A 23,826-nucleotide genomic window follows, 5' to 3' on the forward strand; every position below is an offset into this window, starting at 1 on the left:
AAAATGCCTTCCTTTCAATATTCCCTTTGTCTTTGGGTAAAGAAAGAAGTCATTGGGGGCCAGATCAGGTGAGTAGGGAGCGTGTTCAAATAGTTCTTTGTTTACTGGCTAAAAACTCCCTCACAGCAGTGCCGGGTGAGCTGGTGGGTGAGCTGGTGCATTGTCGTGATGCAAGAGTCATGAATTGTTGGTGAAAAGTTCAGGTCGTCTAACTTTTTCATGCAGCCTTTTCAGCACTTCTAAAGAGTAAACTTGGTTAACTGTTTGACCAGTTGGTACAAATTCCTAATGAATAATCCCTCCGATATCAAAAAAGGTTAGCAACATCGTTGCAACAAGTTCATGAACTTCATTGTGAGACGTTGTATGATATTTAGCAGAATCCCTGGCCTCTACCCACTATATGCCAGTAGCACCCACCACCACCACCACCAAGTTTTAAGAACCAAAATGTCTCCTGCGGGGTAAAATCACCCCAGCTGAGAATCACTGCTCTAGTTTCATGAGGACACCTCATCTCCCCGTCCTGTTCCTACCTTACTGATTAGGGAGTGCAGTGCCACCATCACAAAGTTATGGGGGCCTCTTTCTCCCTTCTACCACTGAAGTGGGGAGTTTGTACTTCCTTACCTTCTCCATTAGAGTAGAGGCCTATGAAAGGCAGGGCCTGTGTCTTCTGGTTTCTTTGTGATTCTCTGTTTATCCACTGTGGGTGAATAAGAACTCTGTACATAATTTTCAATGTTAAATCACCTCTTGTGTCTTTTAGGCCCATGGTTGAATAATGATTTTTGAAGTTCTAATTAGTTAACACTTTTCAGCAAATCATATCACATTCCATGATTTATTACTATAGCTTGTCTTATCACCTACTTAAGACTCTTTGGCCCGGGTCATCACACAGAGTCTTACACACTATCTCCTGGCCAATTACCAAAAGCATATTTTAAGAAATTATATGACCTCGCTCCTTAAGCAACTGGCGTCTGGGGTAAAATGAGTAGAAGTAAGCACATTCTTAACTATGCTGCTTTGAACAGAAGATCATCAAAGGAGATAGACCTCAGGATTTCTTATTCCAAGAGCCAAAACAGTTATAAAACCATGAGACCATCAGCATCCGATCAGCAATGTTATGGTTTTCCCCTTGAGAGAAAGCCCTCGTGGAGAATGATAAACTAGAAACAAAGATAATTAGCAAGTGGGAGAGCAATCCTACGCAAAGGGTGCTGATTAAAATGGAGCTGTGTTCACCTGGAAGAAGGCACCTAGCCACTAGTGTGTGCATAAATGCACTTCAACATTTTAATCAATATTTTGGAGAAGATAAAAGAGGGAAGGCTAATCACGGTGTCAGATCTGCAGGAGACAAAAGGCTGGGCACATGGCAGAAACAGGATCCAAAAATCCACAATGGGCTGCTGATGGGCTGAGCACAGCAAGGGGAAGTTTCACAGGGCTCACTGGAAGGGCTCTGTTGCAGAGTGCTGGTTGGCCTGCCATACCCAGTCTACTCTGTCTTCAGTAACAAAAGAAAACCCTATTCTACCCGTGGGAATAATTTCTGGCCCATGAAATGTAAGCAGGAGTGCTGGGTGGAACTTCTAGGAAGGCTGCTCAAAGAACTGATTTGGCTGGGAGGCGTATCCTTTTGACTCTTCAGCCTGTTCTCTGTCTTGCAGCCTCTGATGGCTTGAATAAGTTTGCACGGCCATCTTGGACCTCACTGTGCCCTTCAGGCTGGAAGCCTGGCACTGCTGATGATGGAGAAGGGCAGGAGCAGCCTGTGCCCCTGAGGACACTGCAGAGCCACTATAGCAATTCTGGACAGCCCGCACCTGGATTTGTCACCTGATACTAAACTAATGTTTCTCGGATAGTGAATTAAATGTGTATTCAAAGCCACTGTTACTTTTGGCCTCCATTTCCTTCAGCTCAGTACAAGTCCTACCTGTTGCAGGTTGAATTATATCCAGGCACTAGAAGAAGGGGAGGAATGGCGAGTGACTGCTTAATGGCTACAGAGATTCCTTTTGGGGTGATGAAAATGTTTTGGAACTAGATAGAGGGTAGGTGGTGGTCGCGCAACACTGTGAGTGTCCCAAATGCCACTGAATTATGCACTTGAGAATAGTTAATTTTACGTTATGTGAATTTTCATCTCAATAAAAAAAGAAGGATGAAAAAACTTTAAAGGAAGGCTAGCATCTGATAAGAAAAGCTGTATGTAGAATTTAGCAATCTCTGCAATGAAGAACTAACTAGCACATTGAAATCACGACAGAGATCCAAAAGATCCTCTATGGTAAAAACCCACAGACCACTGGAGGGTAACCAACGACTAGGTACAGATGTTTAAGACTTTCCACCGTAGTTCTAAGGTTCTCTTCCTGTGCAACTCATGATTACTACCTTAAGAGAACACAGTAATTTTCATGTTTTCATCTTATGCAGAAACAAAACACTCTCCCAGGTAGTCTGGCAACATTCTCACTGTCCCTAACCTAGTAATCAAATCAACAATTCATTCAGCCACAGCCATTTGGAATTGTAACACATAATGATTTTAAGTTCATTATTTAACCTCTCCCTTGAAGGGCAGAGTCCAGTATGGTACACATGTTCCATTATAAAAGATTTCAAAAATTTCAACTAAGGATAATGTGAGAAACACTAGAGGTGTTCCAGAGTAGGAATAGCAGTCACTTTACTACTTTCCTGGTAACTGGTCTTCGATAAATTTAGTTGAATACACAACTGAATAAAGGGCTCCACCACGGTGCTCCTGTCCCAGGGGCGGTACAATTGCACAAATTATTTCTACCACGGCCCTGGGAGTCACACTTAGATGTTTTCTTATCTCTCCATCAAGAATGGAAATGTTAGTGAGAAAAAGTTTAACTTAGTTTAAAATCTTAGTTCCATAATGAAAACGAAACAAAAACACTTTCTTTTTGGTGAATTACATAACACAGCATCCTCTGGGGGTTCAGAGCACAGCCATACAGATTTGGCCACCATAAGAAGTCAAAACCATATCCTTAAAATAAGGAGATATTAAAATATTTATTCTCTAATTTGGGTAAGTCCTGTCTTTATCACCAGTGTGGAAAAGCGCTCTATTCACTTAGGAACTTATGCATACTTTGCAGTTTTCATTCCTGTATTTATTTGTATTTCCTATCTCGCAGAGAATACCTAGAGAATATATATATTATTAATAACCAGCAATTATACCATTAAGTTCCCACAAACCTAAAAAAACAAAACAAAAAAAACACTTTACTGACTTTTAAAAAAAGATATCTGAGAAGAGAGGCACACCTAAAACTCTGGGAACAAAACTGTCCCAGCTTTCTTCTCCTAAGTCTGGCCACATGAGCCACAAGAAGAGCCAGCTTTTATACTCCAAGTCAATTCTGGAAAGTACTCAAGCCAACTGCAACCCAAGGCTAAATGGGAGCAGATTTACTGTGTGAGGGCGAGAGTGGCACAGTAAGAGGCAAGTGCTACACTACCAAACTTGAACAATGTATTTCAAGTCCCCACTAGTCAAGCATTAGGAAAGTCTGGTGCTTTTGTCCAAACAGATATTTACAAATGCCGATTTTTGCCCACAGATATCAATTTTATATAATCTAAGAAATGTTCAACTACCTTTATAAATAAGGACATGTCCTGTTCATTGATATGTCCCTAGCACCTAGCAAAGTGCCTAGGATATAGGTGTTCAATAAAGAATTGTTAAACTGAAGTGATACATGATTGAGACACAGCAGCCCAGAACTTAAGAACCAGATAAGCATAATCCTGCAAAACTAACACTTTGGAAAACTCTATGGTAATTATAATGATCCTGTCCATCACACCACTGATTTTGGAACGTCTTTGGACCTACAGCAGGTCCTCAAATAATGCTGTTTTGTTATAACATTGATGAGATGCTGTAGGAACTTAACTCTTGTGTTCATTTCTTAGCCCATGGTAAAACTGGTTTCATCACACATCATTTTGCCTAAAGTTGCAGAACCTATTGATGATGTTAAGTGAGGACTTACTGTATCTCTGGAAAGATGCAGCTTTTCCCTCCTACCAGAAAAACCTAGGAACCTCGTAAATATTAAGAAATTCCCCACTCATCACTAGCAACTAAATACAGACTGTAGAAGAATGGGCTCAACACCACTGTCAAAGTCCCTAAGGGCAATATCACCAACCAGGATGATGTAAACCTTCAGTTAGTCCAGGGGATCATGTTCTAAGCAGCAGTATGACCTGAGGAGCTAAGCTATGAATGCTTCTCTCTGGGAAGCTGGTAACCTTGATAAATGCCTGCCCAAAATGCCACCATTTTGAGGGCAAGGCTACAAAGGACAAAGTATTATTTCAAAATGCCTATGTTGGTTCACTTATTTTTTAAAAAGGATAATAAATGTTCAAAGTTAACCTGATGTACTAAACCACTACCAGTGACATCACCAACATTTATTGGAAGGTTATGGATCTACTACTATACACTTTCCTTTTGCTTCCTCTCACCAAGAAGGCAATCATGAAACTGGCTGACTTTCTAAGAAGTAATTCGATTTTCATTGAACTTCACTTGATTAGCTAGATGTTAAAGGCTCAAAGGCAGCACTGGTGCTTGAAGCAAGGTGATTCCCCTGGAGTCTACAACAGGATTGATGACTCACACTTAATAGATAGACTTTTGTTCCTTTTGTGCACCTGCTGAGGCAAGTCTTGTGATGAGACTGACGTAAAAAGCATTTGCTACAACAGCTAATCCTTACTTTGTGTTCTGTATTTTAAGAAATCTATATTCTACTTTGCTAATTATCAAAGAGCTACAAAATTTGATCTACAACAAACATTCATACACATCAAATTAGTTAAACATAAATGAATAATAATGCCCAAATGCTGCAAGGCGGTGGTAAAGCTGGTCCCCTCATCAAGAAGTGGTTATAGCATAAGTTAGGATAACCCATTAAGAAAGCAATTTGGCAATATGAACCATGACCATATTGTGTTTATGTACTTTGATACGTATTGTCAGTAAGAATTTGTTCTAAAGAAATATTTCAAATAACAAAAAAAATAATTTAAGGGCCAGCTGAGTGGCTCAGTTGGTTAAGAGTGGGAGATCTGAGCAACAGGGCTGCTGGTGCTCGATTCCCACATGGGCCAGTGAGCTGCGCCCAAGCTGAGCTGCCAACACTCAGCTGGTGAGATCACGTGCTCCTAAAAACAAGGCTGCCGTTTCGACTCCCACATGGGATGGTGGGCTATGCCCACCCGCAACTAAGATTGAACACGGCACCTTGAGCTGAGCAGCTGCGAGCTGCCGACGGGTGGCTGGATGGTGACTGGACTTGGAGCTGAGCTAGCTGCGCCCTCCACAACTAAGACTCAAGGACAACTTGGCTGTTCTCCTTCCCCAATTCCCCAACACTGTTCCCCTTCTCCAAATCCCCAATAAAATCTTAAAAAAAAAAATTTAAGCAGGCAAACATCCATCACAATTTTCTAGTAAAGAGATAGTGAAAGTAGCCTAAAGTGCCCAAGGAGAGGAAGGAACGGTTAAATTTGCGTTTAAATATTTTGGTACTGAAAGTTAAGTAGCAACAAAGACAGATGCTTGACAAAAGATAAACATGATACAAAAGCATAGTTTCGTTATGACTGAAACCATGTAAAACATATACAGTAAAACCTTGGATTGCGAGTAATGTGGCTTGCGAGTGTTCCACAAGACGAGCAAACATTTCTAATACATTTTATCATGGTAAACGAGCGATGTCTTGCAATACGAGTAGTTTGTTTCCGGAACGAATTATGCTCACAAACCAAGGCATTACTGTATATGGCTATGCAAAAGAACAAGGGAATACACAACTGTAGTTTGATTTTTTGCTAAATTTTGTGAGATGATGATATAGTATCTTAAATATTTTCCTGAAACTAGCCTGTGTATCAACCCTTTTTAGTAAAAAGATTTGAAGTCAAAACTTGGTCAAAGAACCCTGCCTCTGAATTAAAAAAATAAGTAAATAAGTAGCAGGTTTCCTATTCTCTTCTTACAAATCCTCGGGCCAGGTCAATTTGGAAAGTGAGGCACATTTCAGTCCTGTTTGGCAGGGTAGATGGCACATTATTGTTTTACAGGTTCTGAGACAATCTACAATAAGCCTGTTTAACTTTGGCTGGCTCAGGAATTGCTAGATGGACCTGATCACAAAACCCTTTTTGCACGGAAGACCTTCTAACATTCCTCTCCCCAGTTTGGGAAATGCTGCTTGGGCCAATGATGCTCAAAGGAGGCAACGGAGGGAAGGCATCTACATTACCAGGAAGATGTTTCCAGACCATGTGCTCCCTAGTTGGGAGTCACTAATGACAGTCCTATCCCTCAGGCGTATGAATTAAGGTAGAGAAAAATCTTCAGAACTACTGATCTATGTTGCTCCTTAGAAATAATGAATATAGAATATACCCTTTAGGGTGCCGTTTTGGGAGATTTTCTGGCCCTTAAAAAGGGGGTTCTCATCTAGTCCAAAGGTAACAGCAATTTTTACAAAGGAATGGTGTCTCTTCTCTGTAATTATGAAGTGGCAGCCAAAGAACTCTGAGGAACCCATATGAGAACTAGTCAGTTTCCTTTTTAGATATATTGGGTTGTCGGAAAAGTCGTGATGCATTTTTGCAACGAAAAACATACAAAAATACGTCGTGACTTTTCTGACAACCCAATAGTATTGTTCATGATGTGAAAAAAAAAAAGTATACCTTTTTGAAGTCTGGATATTTAAAAACATATATATGTGTGGTAGTAGGATGTCTCCATGGAGCAAATACCAAATATCTACTTCACAGAGCTAAGGAATGGGCTGACCCAGCCCCCACCCCTTCTACATAGTTCTGTAGCGTTATGCAACCATTACCTCTGGTCGAAGTGTAGCTTTCATGCAGACCTGGCAGAGAGGTCCATTTCGGGAGAACTGAAGAGGGAGGCGCCGAGTTCGATTTCGACATGTTGGCTCCTCACAAATCAACCAGCCCTGGAGATGAAAAAGAGAACACGTCAGTCCTCTCACCACCATCAACAATACAAATAAAAACTCCTTTCGTTTCATTCAACCCTTCCTTAGAGATTTTGAAATAGCTCCTTACGTTTCTTTCCTGACATGTTCATTTGATGTACGCCCCCAACTTAAAAGTTAGGCAACTCATCAAGTTAAAAAAAAATAGTGAAAGATTACGTGAGGTATTATTCCCTTTTCTTAAAATAGCACCCCCACCTCGCATACAAAAAAGCCCCCCCCCACAAAAAAAAACTTATACGATTACATACAGAATGTAAAGTGAGGGGTTTTAGTTCATTAGTACAAATCATTACCAAAGTAAAGAATTTATCATTTAGAGATGAATGACTTTCCCAACAGCTGAGTGATTATTGGTTACTAAAGTGCTGTGATTAGTTTCCGTATCTGTGAAATGGCACAATAGCACTTGCCTTACAGGGTTGTGGTAGTGAGGTAATACGTTTAGAGTGCTTAGAACGATACTTGGCATAAGAGAAACACTAAATGTAAGCAATTATTTCATGTAAAATTAAAACATATTCTTTCACACATGTTCTCTGGAGGCATAAAACTGACTGCCATGTTTTCAAGGACAACGTCAACTGATCACCCTTTTCTAGTGGTTTCAAATAGCCACTGCCCACTTCTCTGGCCTTTAAAATCCTCTTTGCACTTTGCTCCTTCAGTTACTCTCCCCTGCTGCTCTTGTATGAATTTTCTCATGGAGATATAACAATATGCCTGTTATCTTAAATCAGCATTATGTTTGCTATGAAATATACCTGTTAAACAAGGAAGACAAGACTTCCCAAATGGGGCTGAGCAAACCTCAGGTGTTCTTATGAAGGCCTCAGGCTCTGGGGGCTTTAGTGTTCCATGTTTGGGCATAATGAGCCTAAGGTAAACTAGTGGGGAGCACTGGGGTATAAAGGTGAACAAGGTATGTTCCCTCGTTTCACAGCGTTCCCACTTGGGGAGCCATAGGCAGGGACCGGACTGTCTTTGTGTCTTGGAGCATTTGGAGAAGCGGAACTTTCCAAACTGGTCTTGAAAAGTAGAAAAGTGTGGTAGGTGGAGAAGGCAGGAGAGGCAACTTAGGTAGAGAGAACAACATGTGCAAAAGAACGAAGGCCAGAGAGAACTGTGAGTAATACGATTAAGAACGGGATCCATGCCATGTGTAACCCCATTCTGTTTCTAGACTGAGCAACCTGTTGGTCTTTTCTCCCTAGAGAAGAGCAGTATATACAGAGTATATACAGAGGGTGCCAAAGAAATTATACACATTTTAAGAAAGGAAAAAACTGTCTTAAAATTGTAATATTCAATATATACCAATAACAAAAGATGAATACGAGTCACATCTGACTTCTGCAATTATAAGAGGTGCTCAAAACGGTTGCCATCAGCGTAACTTTAATAGTTTTTTCCTTTCTTAAAAGGTGCATACATTTTTTGGTACCCTCTGTATATACAATTGGTGCTTAATTACGTTAAGGACCTTCGTCTACCAGTCAGCGTGGCCACAGGGCATTAACCCAAAACTGCGGGATGTCCCCACTGGCAGCTGTGCTGAGTGACTTCTTTCCTCACACAATAGGCCCTTCTTGGAAGCGGCTACAACCAAACTCAAGGGAAAGCACCCAAATCAGTTCTTCCAGCTCCATTTATGACGTTCACACCTAGAGAAGTACACTGTAGCATTTCTGACTAAAAGAAAATATGCTCCCTTTAAAGAATATAAAATTCATCTAGCCAATACATTCACAGTAAGCTTCAACAGGCTGAGTTATTTTAATATTTAATGTGAACTTTTCAGGTACAGGGCCTCAAGGAGTCCTTATGAAATCTTTAATATATGCCCAGAATTATATTGAACGGGGTGGAGAATAGGCAAAGAGCTCCCAGATACAGAGTTTCAGGAAATTACAATTTACGTAGAAAAACAAGGTCCACACAGCTCAAAGACTAAAAGCAATTCACTATGGTTTGGCTTTAAGAACCAAGTTGTATGGTACCAAGTCTAAATGCTCAACAACACAGGGAACGGATGGAGTCATGTGGATCCTACGTACCTTAGACAAAGAACTGCTACCACAGCAAAAGACCATCAACTGGAATAAAGGGCTCATTGGTTCTGAGTCACAGGCAACTGTTTGTTCCAAAGCCTAAGTAAGGCCTATGACCACACTTTCTTGATTTAAGGACACATTTTGATTCACGTTTTAATACTTCTGAAACTTAGATGCATTTACAAAATTGACACGTACATTTAATGATGGATTTCTGTTTCCTTCAAAAAAGCTGTTAAGTCAAAAGTGCAGCTCACAAACGATGGCCCCTCAGAATGAAGGAAACGAGATACTCTGGTTTAGCCTGTTCTAGGCATGGGGAATACTGAGGGGGACAGTGGAGCAGACAGCAGCAGCAGGTATTCAATTTTAAATGCAGCCTATAAACACTGAAGGTGAGACTCGTGGTTTCTGAAAGTCACCACTTAGGCATATTAATAAAGGAAACAGGAGAATTCAAACAAAGCATGTATGAAAAATGCAGGACTGGCCGACTCCTTTATCATTCATTTGGGCTTGTTACATTATATTTGCTATCTGAGGCTTTATACACTTTGGAATATGTATCAGTTAACACTGCCAACCACAGTCATAATTCATTTAATTCTAAACATAATTTTTAAAACGTAAGCAGTCAGGTAACAACCATCATGTTCTGAGACAATTATTAAGCACCAGAATACAACCTGGAAGTTAAAACTATTTTTTAATTTTAAAAATACAATGCTCAATAAGCTTCAAGCCCTTTTCAGATGTTTTTGAAACTCGATTCCATCAATTTACTACAACTTCACGACTCACTAGGTGAGCTGCCAACCAGGGAGATGCTAAATTGTCACCTCACCTGTTTCTAAAGCAAACACCTAACTCTATCTCTGACAGAGTTACTAACTAAATGTCCTTTCAAATCATAAAGAAAACAGATAATATAATTTGTCTAGACTTCCTACCAGTTATAATTAACATTAAAGCGGTCTTTTCTTTTTTGTCACCTCTCTATTCAGTACTTATTTGGGTTTGTTTGTACTTACTATCTGTTAATCTCCCTTTACAAATGACAACAATAACTTGTGCTATTATGCATGGAAATTAAACACGCTGATAACTGTGTGAAGGGAACTGGGGCTGAAAAAGATATTAGAAGCCTGTAACTCTTTATGCCTCTTGTTTTATTTTGATAATTAAGCTTTTCGCCCTGGTGTATTTTAAACAAAACTCTTCTATGGGGGAAATAAGCCCTAATCATATTCAATATATGCTTTGCCTCCCCATTCAATTTCGTCAAGTACATTTTGGTTAACCCTTTGTTCCCCCAACAAATAATAACTGGCTGTGCAAAATCTACTTCTCAAAGAACATTTGTGTTGTTAAAAATAAATATGTCAGGTCTTTGAAAATATTCCATGATGGGGTAAATCTTACATTGCAAGATCTCATAGTGAATTTTACCTCTCATGGGTGATAAAAACAAAGCAAGTGAAAATACTAACATTGTATGAATTCACTTTGATTTATCACTCACAAGGACAAAACTAAACTTACTTTCATTTCCCATGTTGGGAAGTAACGTACAGCCCAAAGCTATGTTACCAAGTCAATAGAGGAAAAGAAAAATTCATAAAGCGTAGTCCAACCTATAGAAAGGTTTGGGTTTTAATAAAAAGCTCCAGAACCATTCTAAGGATGCCTACCATCCAAATATGTCACTTTATTATTCAATGCACGCCTAAATGCCAAATTGTCATAACCAACAGATGTAAGGTCATTAAATTTCCAGATAGCTACCATAACCATGTTTATAAGTAGAGGGTTCAAAAGAGGTGAAGCCAGCCTGTCCAATAGCGAAACAAATCTTTTCAAAAACAGGAAAAGATCTATCACCTGTTGTTTTAGTCTCAGCATCACTAATTCCTTGAAATCATTGTGTACGAAATTGTGTCAAATGCTGATTGGTTCTGATTGCTAAATTATATTTCTGAGACCTCAACTAAAATGGTTTCGGTTTGCATGTGCTAAAAAGGGATCGATTTCCACATGTCACTGAGGCGTTCCTGGTAGCTGCCCCTTAAACACAAACTTTTTAATTTGTGTACATTCGTATTTTTAGAAGGATGCACGCACAGAAATCATCCAGACCTGGAAATGTGGTACATAGGAGGCATTCAAAATTATCTTTTGAATATAGTAGTCCCCCCTTATCTGCAGTTTTGTTTTCCGTGGTTTCTGCTAACCGTGGTCAACCAGTCTGAAAATATTAAATGGAAAATTCCAGAAATAAACAATGTGTAAGTTTTAAATGGCATGCTGTTCTGAGTGGCAAGACGAAATCTTATGTAGTCCCGCTCCACCTGACCAGGATGTGAATCATCCCTTTGTCCAGCGGCTCCAGTGTACAAGCTCTCTGCCCATTAGTCACTTAGTAGCCATCTCAGTTATCAGATGACTGTCAATGTACCGCAATGCTTGTGTTCACGTCACCCTTATATTACTTAATAATGCCACGTTCTCATAACTTTTACTGCAGTATATTGTTATAATTGTCCTATTTTATTATGTTTTGTTGTTAGTCTCTGAATGTACTGAAGTTATACATTAAACTTTATCACAGGTATGCATGTATAGGAAAAAAATATAGTACATATAGGGTTCGGTACTTTTAATCTGTGGTTTCAGGTAACACTTGGAGTCTGTGCGGATCCCTCATGGATAAGGGGGGACTTCTGTAAATGAATGAATACAAGCAATAAAATTAAAAAAAAATGCATGGGCAAGTTTAAGGAAAATAATAAGCAAAGGGTCTAAATCTCACAGGAGAAAAAAATTCACAGTAGTTCTCATACTTTTGAATCAAATATGTGGTGGATCCTTCTCCCATTTCCAATCACTCACCAAGTCTGTCCACTGGCCTTATCCTCAACTTCACCCAGGACCAGACCTCCGAGTCGATCTGCTGCAACAGCCCCCTACCTGGTTTACTGGACTCCATTCTTTCCCACATTCAATGCAAAAGAATGGCTAAGTGTAGCTCCCCAAGGCCTCTCCACTCCCATCCCCGAATTGTATACCTTCCACAGAGGATTAAGAATGCATGCTTTGGTCTGGCTTTCCAATCTTTACAGGCTCATCCCGTTCCTCCTTTCTCATCGTTCCCTTACACAAACTCTTTGCCCCATTGGATTGGTTTCTCACTGTCCTCACCACATTTTGCCTATTGCCACCTCCTCTTTGCTCATGCTGTAGAACCTCTGTCTAAAATGCCTACTTCTCGAGCATCATCACTTCCATTCCTCTCCTGTGAAATTTTCCCACCCCCCAGGGACTTCTCCCTGTATCCCAGCTGCCACTGCACACACACTGCTTTGCACTGTCCCTGAACCACCTTATTTCACCTCCCTAACTGGATGGGCACGTCCCCAGGGAACGACGTGCTTTGGAATTGGTAGTGTCCTCCCCATTCTCTAGCACAAAGGTCCACACTCAATGAAGAATACAGAATTGAGGTTATGAAAAAACCTCACTTGAATGTGGTTTCTCCTCTCCCATTTATCAATGGGTAATTTTGTATAGTCACTGGACCTCTCTCTGAACCTCGGTCTCTTGTCTGTAAAACAGGAGGCAATAGCATTTCTCCAATTAGAGTTGTTAAGAGGGTCAAATAAGAAAGCCCACACAAAATTCCGTAAATGTAAACTATCGTTATTATCCTACACATGCCTCCAATACTGGGGAACACCAGTGCTGGGCTACAGCTGACAATGCACGATGAAAGATGCACTATTATAACCAGGAAAGAGCCTGGTCATTTCCACCTGGTGTTACCCAAAAATGGAGAATCGCAGTGATGGATAACAGGTAAGATTAGGCAGAGCTGCATCTCAATCTGATTACAAAATTATACAACTATCTAGTGACCTTCAGTGAAACATCCATGTTTGGGTGGCAGAATAGACAGTGAGGGAAGAGGAGGTGGTCTTTGCTTTATTTTGGGATTCACAGCGATTTTCAAGAGAACAACACAGTGCAGTAACACAGTGACGTATGATCTAGTTTAAATTGCAATGGCTCTCCAGGAGAGCGGTGACAGGGTCACATGGCCAGGCCTGCCAGCATGTGTGCTCTTACAGAGTTCATCATATCATTACTATTTTTCTATAATGGCCTTAACCACTCCTGTCCCCAAATTAGATGCACTTTGGGAACACCAGACCCTCTTTTTGCCCCAAAGCATTTATAAATGTTCTGGGGTTCCCTTGCAGTCCCATTTTTACGCCATCCAATTATCCACAGCATAAAATGGGTCTTCTTATAGATAGTGCACAGTATGGCCCCACAGCTGCCTTTGAAGAATGACATGTTGTGATTAGGGAATTCCAGAAATATCAAAAAACAAATTGCTTTCTGACCCACATTTGCACCCAAAACTGGGAGACATTTTTCTTAAGATCTCCAGGGGAAGTTTTAACAAGAACATAATTTTGCTTTTAAAGTTAAATCTTCCACACTGCAGCATGCTGGCATGTCAAAGAGTGATTATTAAGTCTCAGAGAGGTGACAGAGGAGGAGATGAAAGTGCAAATCAGGAAAAATACACATGTAAACGAACTAGTCACCAAAGTTAATATGAAAATATTTTTAACAAAATTATCAAATAAAACAGATGTGGAAAGTGCCTGGTCGGTCAAGGCAGGAATTTTGAATATTATGAAAATCGATTTTTAAAGTAAGAAATCTCTTTAAATGAATAGTCACATGTCATTTCATCCAAGTTATTTGAAACTTATTGATCTGATCATTTGTGCGAGGACCAGACTCGGCCATCACTTTGCTGAAAGGATAATGGAGCACTCCCAAACTGTTATGATAGGTTAGATACAAACAGTGTTCCTCATTTAGACACATAGAATAGCACTACAAGTGGCCAAATTCCAACCTCGGCAACTGTATATTACATGATAAATTAGCAAGTTGGTCTGCTTTGCTTCATATCCAATCCAATACCATAGCCTTGTTATTTTAATTTGCAATCAGAGGTTAAGCATCCAAAGATGTACGTGAGGGGCATTAAGGAGCCCCACGCAAGCCATCTTCTCCTGCTATACTGTGAGAAGAAAAAGGCAACAATTACCAGCAATTTTATTTTACCACTGTAGGACAATACTAGAACAGTTAAAATTGTCTCCATGCAAGCAATCGGGGAAAATATACTTAAAACGACTTTATATGGAAAATTACATTTTGGGGGGAAAAAGTTCAATGGTGAACATGTATCCTTCTGTATGGGCAGCTAAAATTCTCTCTTAGGATATTCAAGCCTATTCTATAAAATAGTCTCCCTATTCATCCAACTCAAAAGCAAGCTACATTCTTAGGCTATAATAGGTCACAACTAAGTACATAGCACCTTGCTTCAAGAATAATTTTGCTTTGTCTGTCAACTGTCAACAAAGCACAAAGAGCCCATGCAACCCAGCCATGTACTGTGGACGTTAGAGATCTAACAAAATACAAATAATAAGAATACAAGATTTGTGAGCCGCCCTGCTTTCACTTTATAGGAGAAACTGAAAGCATTTTCCTCTCCACATTCCATTAATCTCTATTGTATTACAAATCTTTTCATAAAAGACTTTTTTTTTCCTACGTGAGGCTACAAGTGACTTGGGGATGTAATATTCCAACCGCAATGAATGTCCAACTTTCCTAAAATGAATGGCTATAAATGGATGTGCCAGTTAAGGCATATAGTCATTTCAACAAGGAAAAAGAAGAAAAAGAATCAAATGGAATGAGATGGTAAAATGGCTACTCTGGTGCTTATACTAATATTTTAGTGACGAAGCCTCTAAGAAAAATTGTTCATTACTTCCACCGCCATTCCTGTCTCTCCCCTTCACCATGCACAGACACTAACAAATAAACTTCCAAAGTAAACTCAACGTTTAGTTTCATTGATATGTACCCAGAAAAAAAAAGACTGGAAGGAAATACTCTAAAATACCATCACTGGTTACCTCTGGGTGGTTTCTTCTGTTTTTTGTGTTTTCTAAAATTTCTACAAGTGTATATTGTTTTTATCATCAGAAAATTATTAATGAGGGAAGACACAGTTTTGACAAGAACTTTCAATATAATCGAATCACTGGTACATCTGAAAAATATCTGGAGCTGTATCATGTGTTTGGTTGTGACCAAGATAAATTTTCAGGGACCGTGCTCATGAAAAAAAAAGGCACACAAAAATTGTTTTCTCTTCAAAACATTTTATACTAGGTCAGAAATCTCAAAAACAGGTCAATTTAAGCATACAAGCAGTTCTCAAGCAGAAAGTGGTATGTATTAGTGGTATTAGAGTAATTTATTAAATTAAGCCACTCACTGAAATCCACACAGCCTTCTATGGAATGATTTGAACACTTTTCTTTCTGATGCTGGATCTCTGAAGGTAGGCAATAAATTGGTTTTAAAGATAAGCGCTTTGTTCCCCATGGCCCCTTCCCTGCCTTTATGCTGTGTGCACGTGGATCAGCTCACGTCCAGGGTCGGAATCAAATTTTTAAAAAATTCAATGAGGAAGACATGCTAGAGTTTCTTTTCTTTGCTCAAGTTCAGCTAAAAGTAATTTTTTATTGTTTGTTTGAATTTATTGGTATCGTTTAATGGGCTATGTCTTTGGGTACCAAACAACAAATGTTAAAACTGAACTATAGATGCAATTGCCTCAAAGGGCATCTCAAAATCAGAATGGAGTTCAAACCATCACCAGGCAATGTTTGTTCATTTAACTTTAATTATTTTCTCCTTGAGAATGGTACTAATGAAACTGAATATCTTTCATGGTTTCGAAGGGCTGTTTGAATAGTCTGTAAACAGAACTAAGGGTAGACAAGAGATCTAGCCAAGCCGGGGGGTTGCTAGGTGATGTAGAATGTAAACTCACAAACTTGTTAAGGTTTGCTTTGCTTTCATGCCACTTTCACACACTCTCAAAAGTTTTGCGAATTGATTTTTCAGGTGGCCATTAAAAAAAGAGACCTCCCCTCCCACTGAAATTCACAACCCCCCCCCCCCCCCCCCCCGCAAGATGCTCTGCCAGATCCAGAAGTGAAGAAATCTATTTGACCTTTGGCTGTAACCTGGGAAACTTGGGTTTTACATAAACGTAGGATCATGTAGTTTATGAATGCCTGTCATTTCAGAAACAAATCCACAAAGCTGAATTTCTGAATTTCAAAAAGACATTTTTCATTTTTTCTTATTCAACTTGGACTAAAATTAAGATTTCCTTCCAGAGAAAAAGGCGTGATCCCAGCTTACAGGACGCGGGGCACAAAACCCAAAAGCCCGTAACAAATACCTCAGCACAGATGATGTGAGTGACAAGCCTTTCAGTTTAGCCACTAGCGCCTCTCTCCTGGCCTACACCAAGTCTGACTGCCTGTGAGGTTTCTCCCGCCTGCCCCCTCCCCCAAGTCCCTTTTTAAGTAGCTGATCAGAGATTGTCCAGTAAGAGCACTTTATTAGATCATCAACCAGAGGGGTTCACAAGTACTGAGAGCAATGGGCTCAAATGCGGCACATCAGTTTAATAGACCAGGGGCTACTAGTAAACTGCACATACTGCTGAGAACTTTCCATGCACTGAACTCTTGAAAAAGCACCGTCTCTCCAGCTTAAATGCAGCTGCCTCTTTCAATGCCGCAAATGGGTAAATTTGACAAAAAAGCCACCATTAAGACTACATGAAAGGCTCAAGACAACATCCTTTCAATGCTTTGTACTTCAGTAATCAGATGTACTTACTCACCCCCTCCCCCAAACCCGATCAAGAACTATTTCTGAATGGTAGGAAATAATTCCACTTTGTACATCTTTTAGTTAATCAAGACTTTCTATTCAGCAATTTGACCTTTTGTTCAAAACAGGATTATCAGTTTTTTCGCCAGTTACCAAGGGCGACTCGCATGGTGAACATAATTGCAATAATTTGCAAAACACCATGGCAACCCACATTACAACTAGGTAAATACTGGGCTTTTGTGCTACATTGTTATTTTCAGAGATGCTGAAGTCAAAGAACGAATGACAAATGAACACAAAATTTATATTTGCTTTGTCTCAAAAGAGAAGAAAATTGATAACAAGAATTGGGGGGAAACCGACTACAGCTGTAATTTCTAACTTGATTAATTAGGATGGTAACAGTCCTTAACAGTATATTCAACAAACAGCCCTGACTTTTCTCTCCACCCACCTCTCTCTATACCACTACCACTGTCTCCCCCCACCCCAGACAAATTTTTTCAGCTTGGAGAACAAACATCCCTCATTTGCTCTTTTCTTCAACTTAATGGAATCCTTAATTGCAGAATATTGTTCTCCTGCTCTTCACGGCAGTGAAAACGGAGAGAAAGGAGAGTGCCAGGGCAGACGGAGCTACAGTCATTTTTTTCTCCTGCCTCTTCTGGACACCCCAGGCCCAGTGATGAGACGGCATTTTTCTGGTCTCAGCGGCTGTGCCGTAGCAGACAATAAAGTAAAAACTATTTAGCTTTGCAGACAAGCTACTTCTTTCCTCTTGGCAATACAAGGTAAATCTAAATGCCGAGATGAAGTTTCGTAATTTAAATGTCAGAATATAAGATGAGAAAAATAATGTTAATAAAAAAACCATCCATGTCTAACCACTAATGCTGTACACCTGAAGCTAATATAATATTGAATGTCAGCTGGAACTGAAAAATAAAACAGAAAAAAACCCGTATGTTTTTCCTGTAAAAAAATTATTAACTGTGGTTCTGTCCAAAAAGCTGTTGAGATGCATGTGTTTGCTATTTGAGGAAGATGTTCAACAATATCACCAACGTACTGAAAACCACTTTATGCTCAGAGAGAGCCCAATTCACAAAACAATCTAAAAATGGAAACTCACTGCTCAGAAATTAATACAAAAATCAAAATCATATTTTTAGTAAACATCTCAAAAATAGTATTATCATCTTTCTTATCATAAATGTGATGATTAGAAAAGTTATATCAGAATTGTTTTACTCAGTATGAAAGGCAGGTTCTATTTTATAGTAAAGGAGCAGTTTTTTGTAAGAGGTTCTAATTCTGTTATACTGCCTAGTTTTGGGGAAATTACCAAAATTGACTTGCCCATGTAAAATGTAATGTTTTGGGATGAGAAAAGAAAAACACAAGTTATGCTGCTGAGATCTGGAAGAAGAAACTCCAGAAACACAGACAGCCTGCTTTCCTCCATCTGCCTTAGGACAGGCAGAGCAAAAGGAGTTTCTCCAATAATCTGCGTTATTTTTGCTAACTTTTGAAAAATCAAATGAAACTGATATCAAAATGGATCCGTTCTTATTTTGTCAGGGCTGAAAACTCTCAGAAATATCTGGAAGATTCAGCTTAGAGAAATCACAATATAACATTCATCAGGATATGCCTCTGAAATTACAGATACTGTGATTTCTCCGGAGGAGTAGAAATCAAAGGAATGTGACACATTAACTCCTTCGCAGTCAGTGCCAACCTCTTTACACTTGGAAAATATATTCTATTGGGTTGTCGGAAAAGTCATGACGTATTTTTTCTACGTTTTTCGTTGCAAAAATGCATCATGACTTTTCCGACAACCGAATATTTTCTGGCTTAATTCATTCTGAATTTACCATACCTGTATTAAGTACATTCTTATCAGAAGTCCACATGTTAAGAGGAAATGTATGCTTTGATGCCAAATGATAAAGGACTGAACAAGCCTTCAGCACTTTGCGATCAAATAGACATGACAATAGATCATAAAGTGGGCATAAAATCCCCAAGGCACTTGAACTTCTTTAAGAAACGCCTTATATGTAAATGAAATATTTTATAATCTATCTGGAATGTCTGCACTTATAACATTTTACCTAGTCAGCTTGTTGCCTCCTGCCCCAACCTTTTGTGGCTTCTGTTCTCCGCCCTCCCACTTTTCTCCTGCTCCCACCCCCTCCCCCTGCTTTGGCCAACTGGAAAGGATCCTTCTTGAGAGTTCTATTTGTGAACTGCAACATCCAACCCTCTATAATGTCAATGAATTTTCCAAATACCAAAATCAGGAATGGCAAATACCTAGCAGGCAGATTGCAATCTGTGTCCAACTCCACCCCCATGGCCCTTATAGGATGAGGGTTGGCACTCGGTATGAAACCCACTTGCTATTCCTGTCCCAGTCCTCGCTCTAGAATCCTCAACTCTGGCTGCATGTTGAAATCACCAGGGGAGTGTTCCAGCAGGCTGCAGGGTGCCACTCCAGAGTTTCTGATTCAATAGGTCTCGGGCAGGGCCTGAGAATTTGCATCTCTAACAAGTTCTCAGGTGACCCTGCTGCTGTAGCTGGTCTGGGGACCACGCTTTGAGAACCACCCGTCTGGGGGACAGAATGGGCACTGGGAATTTAAAAAGCAACCCAAGTGATTCCAGTGTGTGGCCATGGTTGAGATCCACTGTCCATATTATTCCCATTCTGTCTTGTTCAAACAAAACTACTGGTTACTATCTTCTCAACAATGAACTTTATAAACAGAATTGTACTAAAAATAAAAACCTCTCTCAACTCTTTCGCGTTCAGTATTTATTCTTTCTTTAGATGTTGTTGATGGGGTTCCCTCTTTTACTCTTTCCAAGTTCTCCAGGCAGCATTATAATCAGAAAACCCTCAAACCTGGCTTAATCCTATTAAAAGAACTGACCAATTCCTACATGGTTTACATCATGCGTGCAGCTTTGTAACCATCTTCCTTTAAACAAACCAGTAAACAAAGAACCTTACTCTAACTGTAACAACGTAGTCCCTATGATATGAAGTGCGCTTTACTGAGGAACACAGAATTTTAGGAGTGCTCATGGGAACAGTGTCTATGAAAGCAAGCACTATTACATTTTTTACTTTGATGAGTAATGTGAAATAATATACAGTAATACCTCGGTTTGCGAGCAGAATTCGTTCTGGACACAAACTACTCATATTGCAAGGCATCGCTCATTTACCATGTTAAAATGAATTAGAAATGTTTGCTCGTCTTGTGGAACACTCGCAAAGCAAGTTACTCACAATCCAAGGTTTTACTGTGTTTGAACCCTAAATTTTAAGGTCTGAAGGGACATTAGTGCCCTAGTATAATGTTGCATATTGTGAGAAAAATGAAGCCCACAAAAAGGTATGTTCCTGCTATGCTGTCACAGCAATGAGCTGCAGGGCCACCCGGGTCTTTGAACTTCTAGGACAGCACCCTTTTCACTCTACACGACTCTGCTGAATGCATGAGCCAGGCGCCGTATGTGGCTCTTGAACACTTGCAATGTGGCTAGTCTAAGCTGAGATGTGTTGCAAGTGTAAAATACACAGCAATTTCCAAGACTTAGTCCAAAACAGACAATATGAAACATCTTACTGATAGTTCTAATACCCATTAGAGACTGAAATATTTCGGATATAATGGGTGAAATAAAACTTATTGTTATGTTATGAAAAACTATCTCCCTGATTTTAAAACTACAAATGAAAATGTATCATATACACTGTTCTAAAATCTCACCTTTTCCACTTCAAAGTAGAGGAAATTATACTCTGTAGGTACATATAGACCAGAAATGTTCTTTTTAATGGCGGCACAGAATTCTATTTTATGATTGTAGGAATTCAGTGGATTCTCTTCTGATCGACAATTAGGTTGTTTTTGGTCTCTTACTATTACTAGTAACGCCGCAAGGAAGAACCCTGTACAGCGCCTGACAGACAGCACCTGCAGGTACTGTACATCTCGAAGGACACACATCCAAGTTGGAATTGCTGAGTCAAATACCATACCATGTTCACTTACAATTTTGAGAGATGTCACCAAATTGTGGTCCAAAGAAGCCATGCTAGTTTTCACACCCACGGACAGTGTACGCCTTTCCCCACACCCTTGCCTACACTGTCTATTATCTAACATTTGCATCTTTGTCATTCTGATACGTAAAAATTGGTATTCATTTGGACTTTGCAACTTAAGAGTGAGCTTGAACATCTTATGTTTGTAAGCCATTTACATTATGAATTTCCTGTCCCTGTCCTTTACCCATTTTTCTATGAGGTTGTTGGTCTTTTTGTCCTTGATTTCCAAGAACACTTTATATAGGGGGAGGAAATTAGTCCTTTTTGTCACATGGGTTGCAAGTACTTTCCTCAGTTCATCATTTCTCTATTGGCATTTTGTGTGTGTGTGTGTGTGTGTGTGTGTGTGTGTGTGCGCGCGCGCGCGCGCGCACGCGCGCAGTATTTTGCACTGTAGAAATTTTTTCTTTCTAGATTTGCAGTCAAATTTATTGTATTTCCCCTTTTTGGATTCTGAATTTTATGTTGTTTCAGTAAGTCTTCCCAGCTCCAAGATTATTAAAAATATCTATTATTTTTATAGTTTCATTTTCTAAGTTTAAATTTCTGACCCATCTGAAATTTGTTTTGGTGTAGGGAGCAAGAAGCAACTCAAGTTTATTTCTTCCCCCCCCCATGACTATTTCCTACTGATATAAACTTCCCCTTTATATAATACTAAATGCAACTTTTAGGTTTATTTCTGGAATGTTTACATTGGCTCCAATAAAATCAGAAGAGCACCAGAATATTTTAATTACTCTAAACTAAATATCTTAATAACTGGTGGGTAAACTTCTCTGTGGGAATTTTCCTGTAAATTTTTTAAAAATTTAGGGAGCTTTAAATTTACGGATAAACTTAGAGAACTAACAATCCTAAAATGCTGAACAGTCCTAGCCAAGGATATACTTTTCCATTTATTCAACTCAGTTAAATCTTTCAGTAGCATTTTAAAATTTTCTTCATATATAGATATATATCTATACACACACACACACACACAGCATGTTTCTTAAGTTTATTTCTAGGTATTTAATCGTTTTGGTCATTACTGTAAATGGTATTTAGTTCTTTCATTTTATTTTTTTAATGGGTTGTTGGTGGTGTAGATCAAAGCTGATTTTTTAATATTAATTTTATAACTAGTGACCTTATTTAAATTGTTTTTGTCTGTGTGCTAGTTCTTTGGTTAATTTCATTAGGTTTCCCAGGTTTACAGGGATCTGTAAATAATAATTACCCTATCCCCAATTCCAATTTTCATATTTATTTATTTCTTGTCTAATTACAATAGCTAATACACCCAAAACTTGGTATTTATCAACATTTTCACTGGGCTGCCTCTAAGCATCGGATCTCCCAAGAATCTAGGGTTGTGGACCCAAGAACTAAGCCACCAAAGGATCTCTGCAACTGGAAAAATGTAATTATATTAAAATTAGTACAGATCTTTGGTTCAAAATGTCTCAAATCACCTTTAGGGCTGAAGTTAATTTAAGGCTATTAAATGTTTGACTGATTACTAAAATGGTTCCTTTTATACTTGGGGTATTAGTCCTCTTGAAAGCTCCCTTCCGTAACACAGTCTTCTTATGCAATCACTATCACTTGTCTTGGCTCTCCCTCTAAAACAATATGTCAACTTGAAAAGATCTCAACTTTGGGGGCTCAGTCTCTTCTTCCATAAAGAAGTGTTGTTCCAGGCTAGATGGTTGTCAGGTTTGTTCTAGCACAAGAACCCTCGAATTCTAGGACATAATTTTAAAACCAACATGAAGTTCCCCATAAGCCTACATGACTTATCCATACCTGAGGAAAATGTACACATGTTCCTATCACTGAAAGCATTTCCTCTTAACGAAATCTCATTACTCTACCATTATTAAGTTAGGGTTTCATGTTATTACTGTTTTCATTCAACCGCTCCTGGTTGAGTAGTATACCTCGGTGAATGTCTAGATTAGTAGTTCTCAAAGTGTGGTCCCTGGGCCAGCAGCATCAGTATCACCTGGGATCACGTTAGAGATGCAAATTATCAGGCCCCATCCTAGACCTAGAATCAGACACTCTGGGGGTGGCCCCTAGCAATCCGTGTTTTCCCAAGTCCTCTATGGTGTGACTGTGATAAGTGTGCATGTACCAGTAAGGTTTTATAAGTATAAATCATGAAGCTAAATGGCACACTCTTATCAAGTTGTAAAATATACAGAAGCCGAGCTGAGGTAGATTGCTAGAAAGACAGAAGACAAAATACATACATATATACAGAGGGTGCCAAAATATGTATACACATTTTAAGAAAGGAAAAAACTGTATTAAAATTGTAATGCTCAATATATACTGACAACAAAAGATGACTTACAAGTCACATTTGACTTCTGCAATTATAAGAGGTGCTCAAAGTGGTTACCATTAGTGTCCAGACACTTTTGATTACTGCTTGAGCATAGATAACATCTCTTAAAATGTGTATACATTTTGGCACCCCCGGTATATTCCGCTGCTGATCCTGACATTTGCCTATTATGCTACCCCTCTCAAAGCCCCACATACTCTATGCCCTCCTAATATTTATATTACTCAGAATTTGAATACCTATTCCCAGGGCCTATAATTTCTAAATTGGAAGAAACGCTTAAGGAAAGAATCCCTGAAGAAAAGACCCTCCCCCTTAGCAGATGTCTTCATGTGGTACTGAAACAGGTTCAAAGGAAAATTATTTAGACTCAGCTCCCCGGCTCACTTGAACTTGTTCTGAATC

At 39.3% G+C, this 23,826-nt stretch overlaps 1 protein-coding gene across 1 annotated transcript in view; it reads right to left on the reverse strand.

The window, feature by feature from the left end:
* Window positions 1–23,826, reverse strand: part of POLA1 (DNA polymerase alpha 1, catalytic subunit) — a 319,056-nt gene that overhangs the window by 106,523 nt on the left and 188,707 nt on the right. The window contains exon 35 of the mRNA XM_019625246.1: window positions 6,945–7,061. Coding sequence (XP_019480791.1) covers window positions 6,945–7,061 — 117 coding nt within the window. The remainder of the gene's footprint in view (window positions 1–6,944; window positions 7,062–23,826) is intronic.

This window comes from Hipposideros armiger, unplaced genomic scaffold, assembly GCF_001890085.2.
Source record: "Hipposideros armiger isolate ML-2016 unplaced genomic scaffold, ASM189008v1 scaffold_620, whole genome shotgun sequence".
Taxonomy (NCBI): domain Eukaryota; kingdom Metazoa; phylum Chordata; class Mammalia; order Chiroptera; family Hipposideridae; genus Hipposideros; species Hipposideros armiger.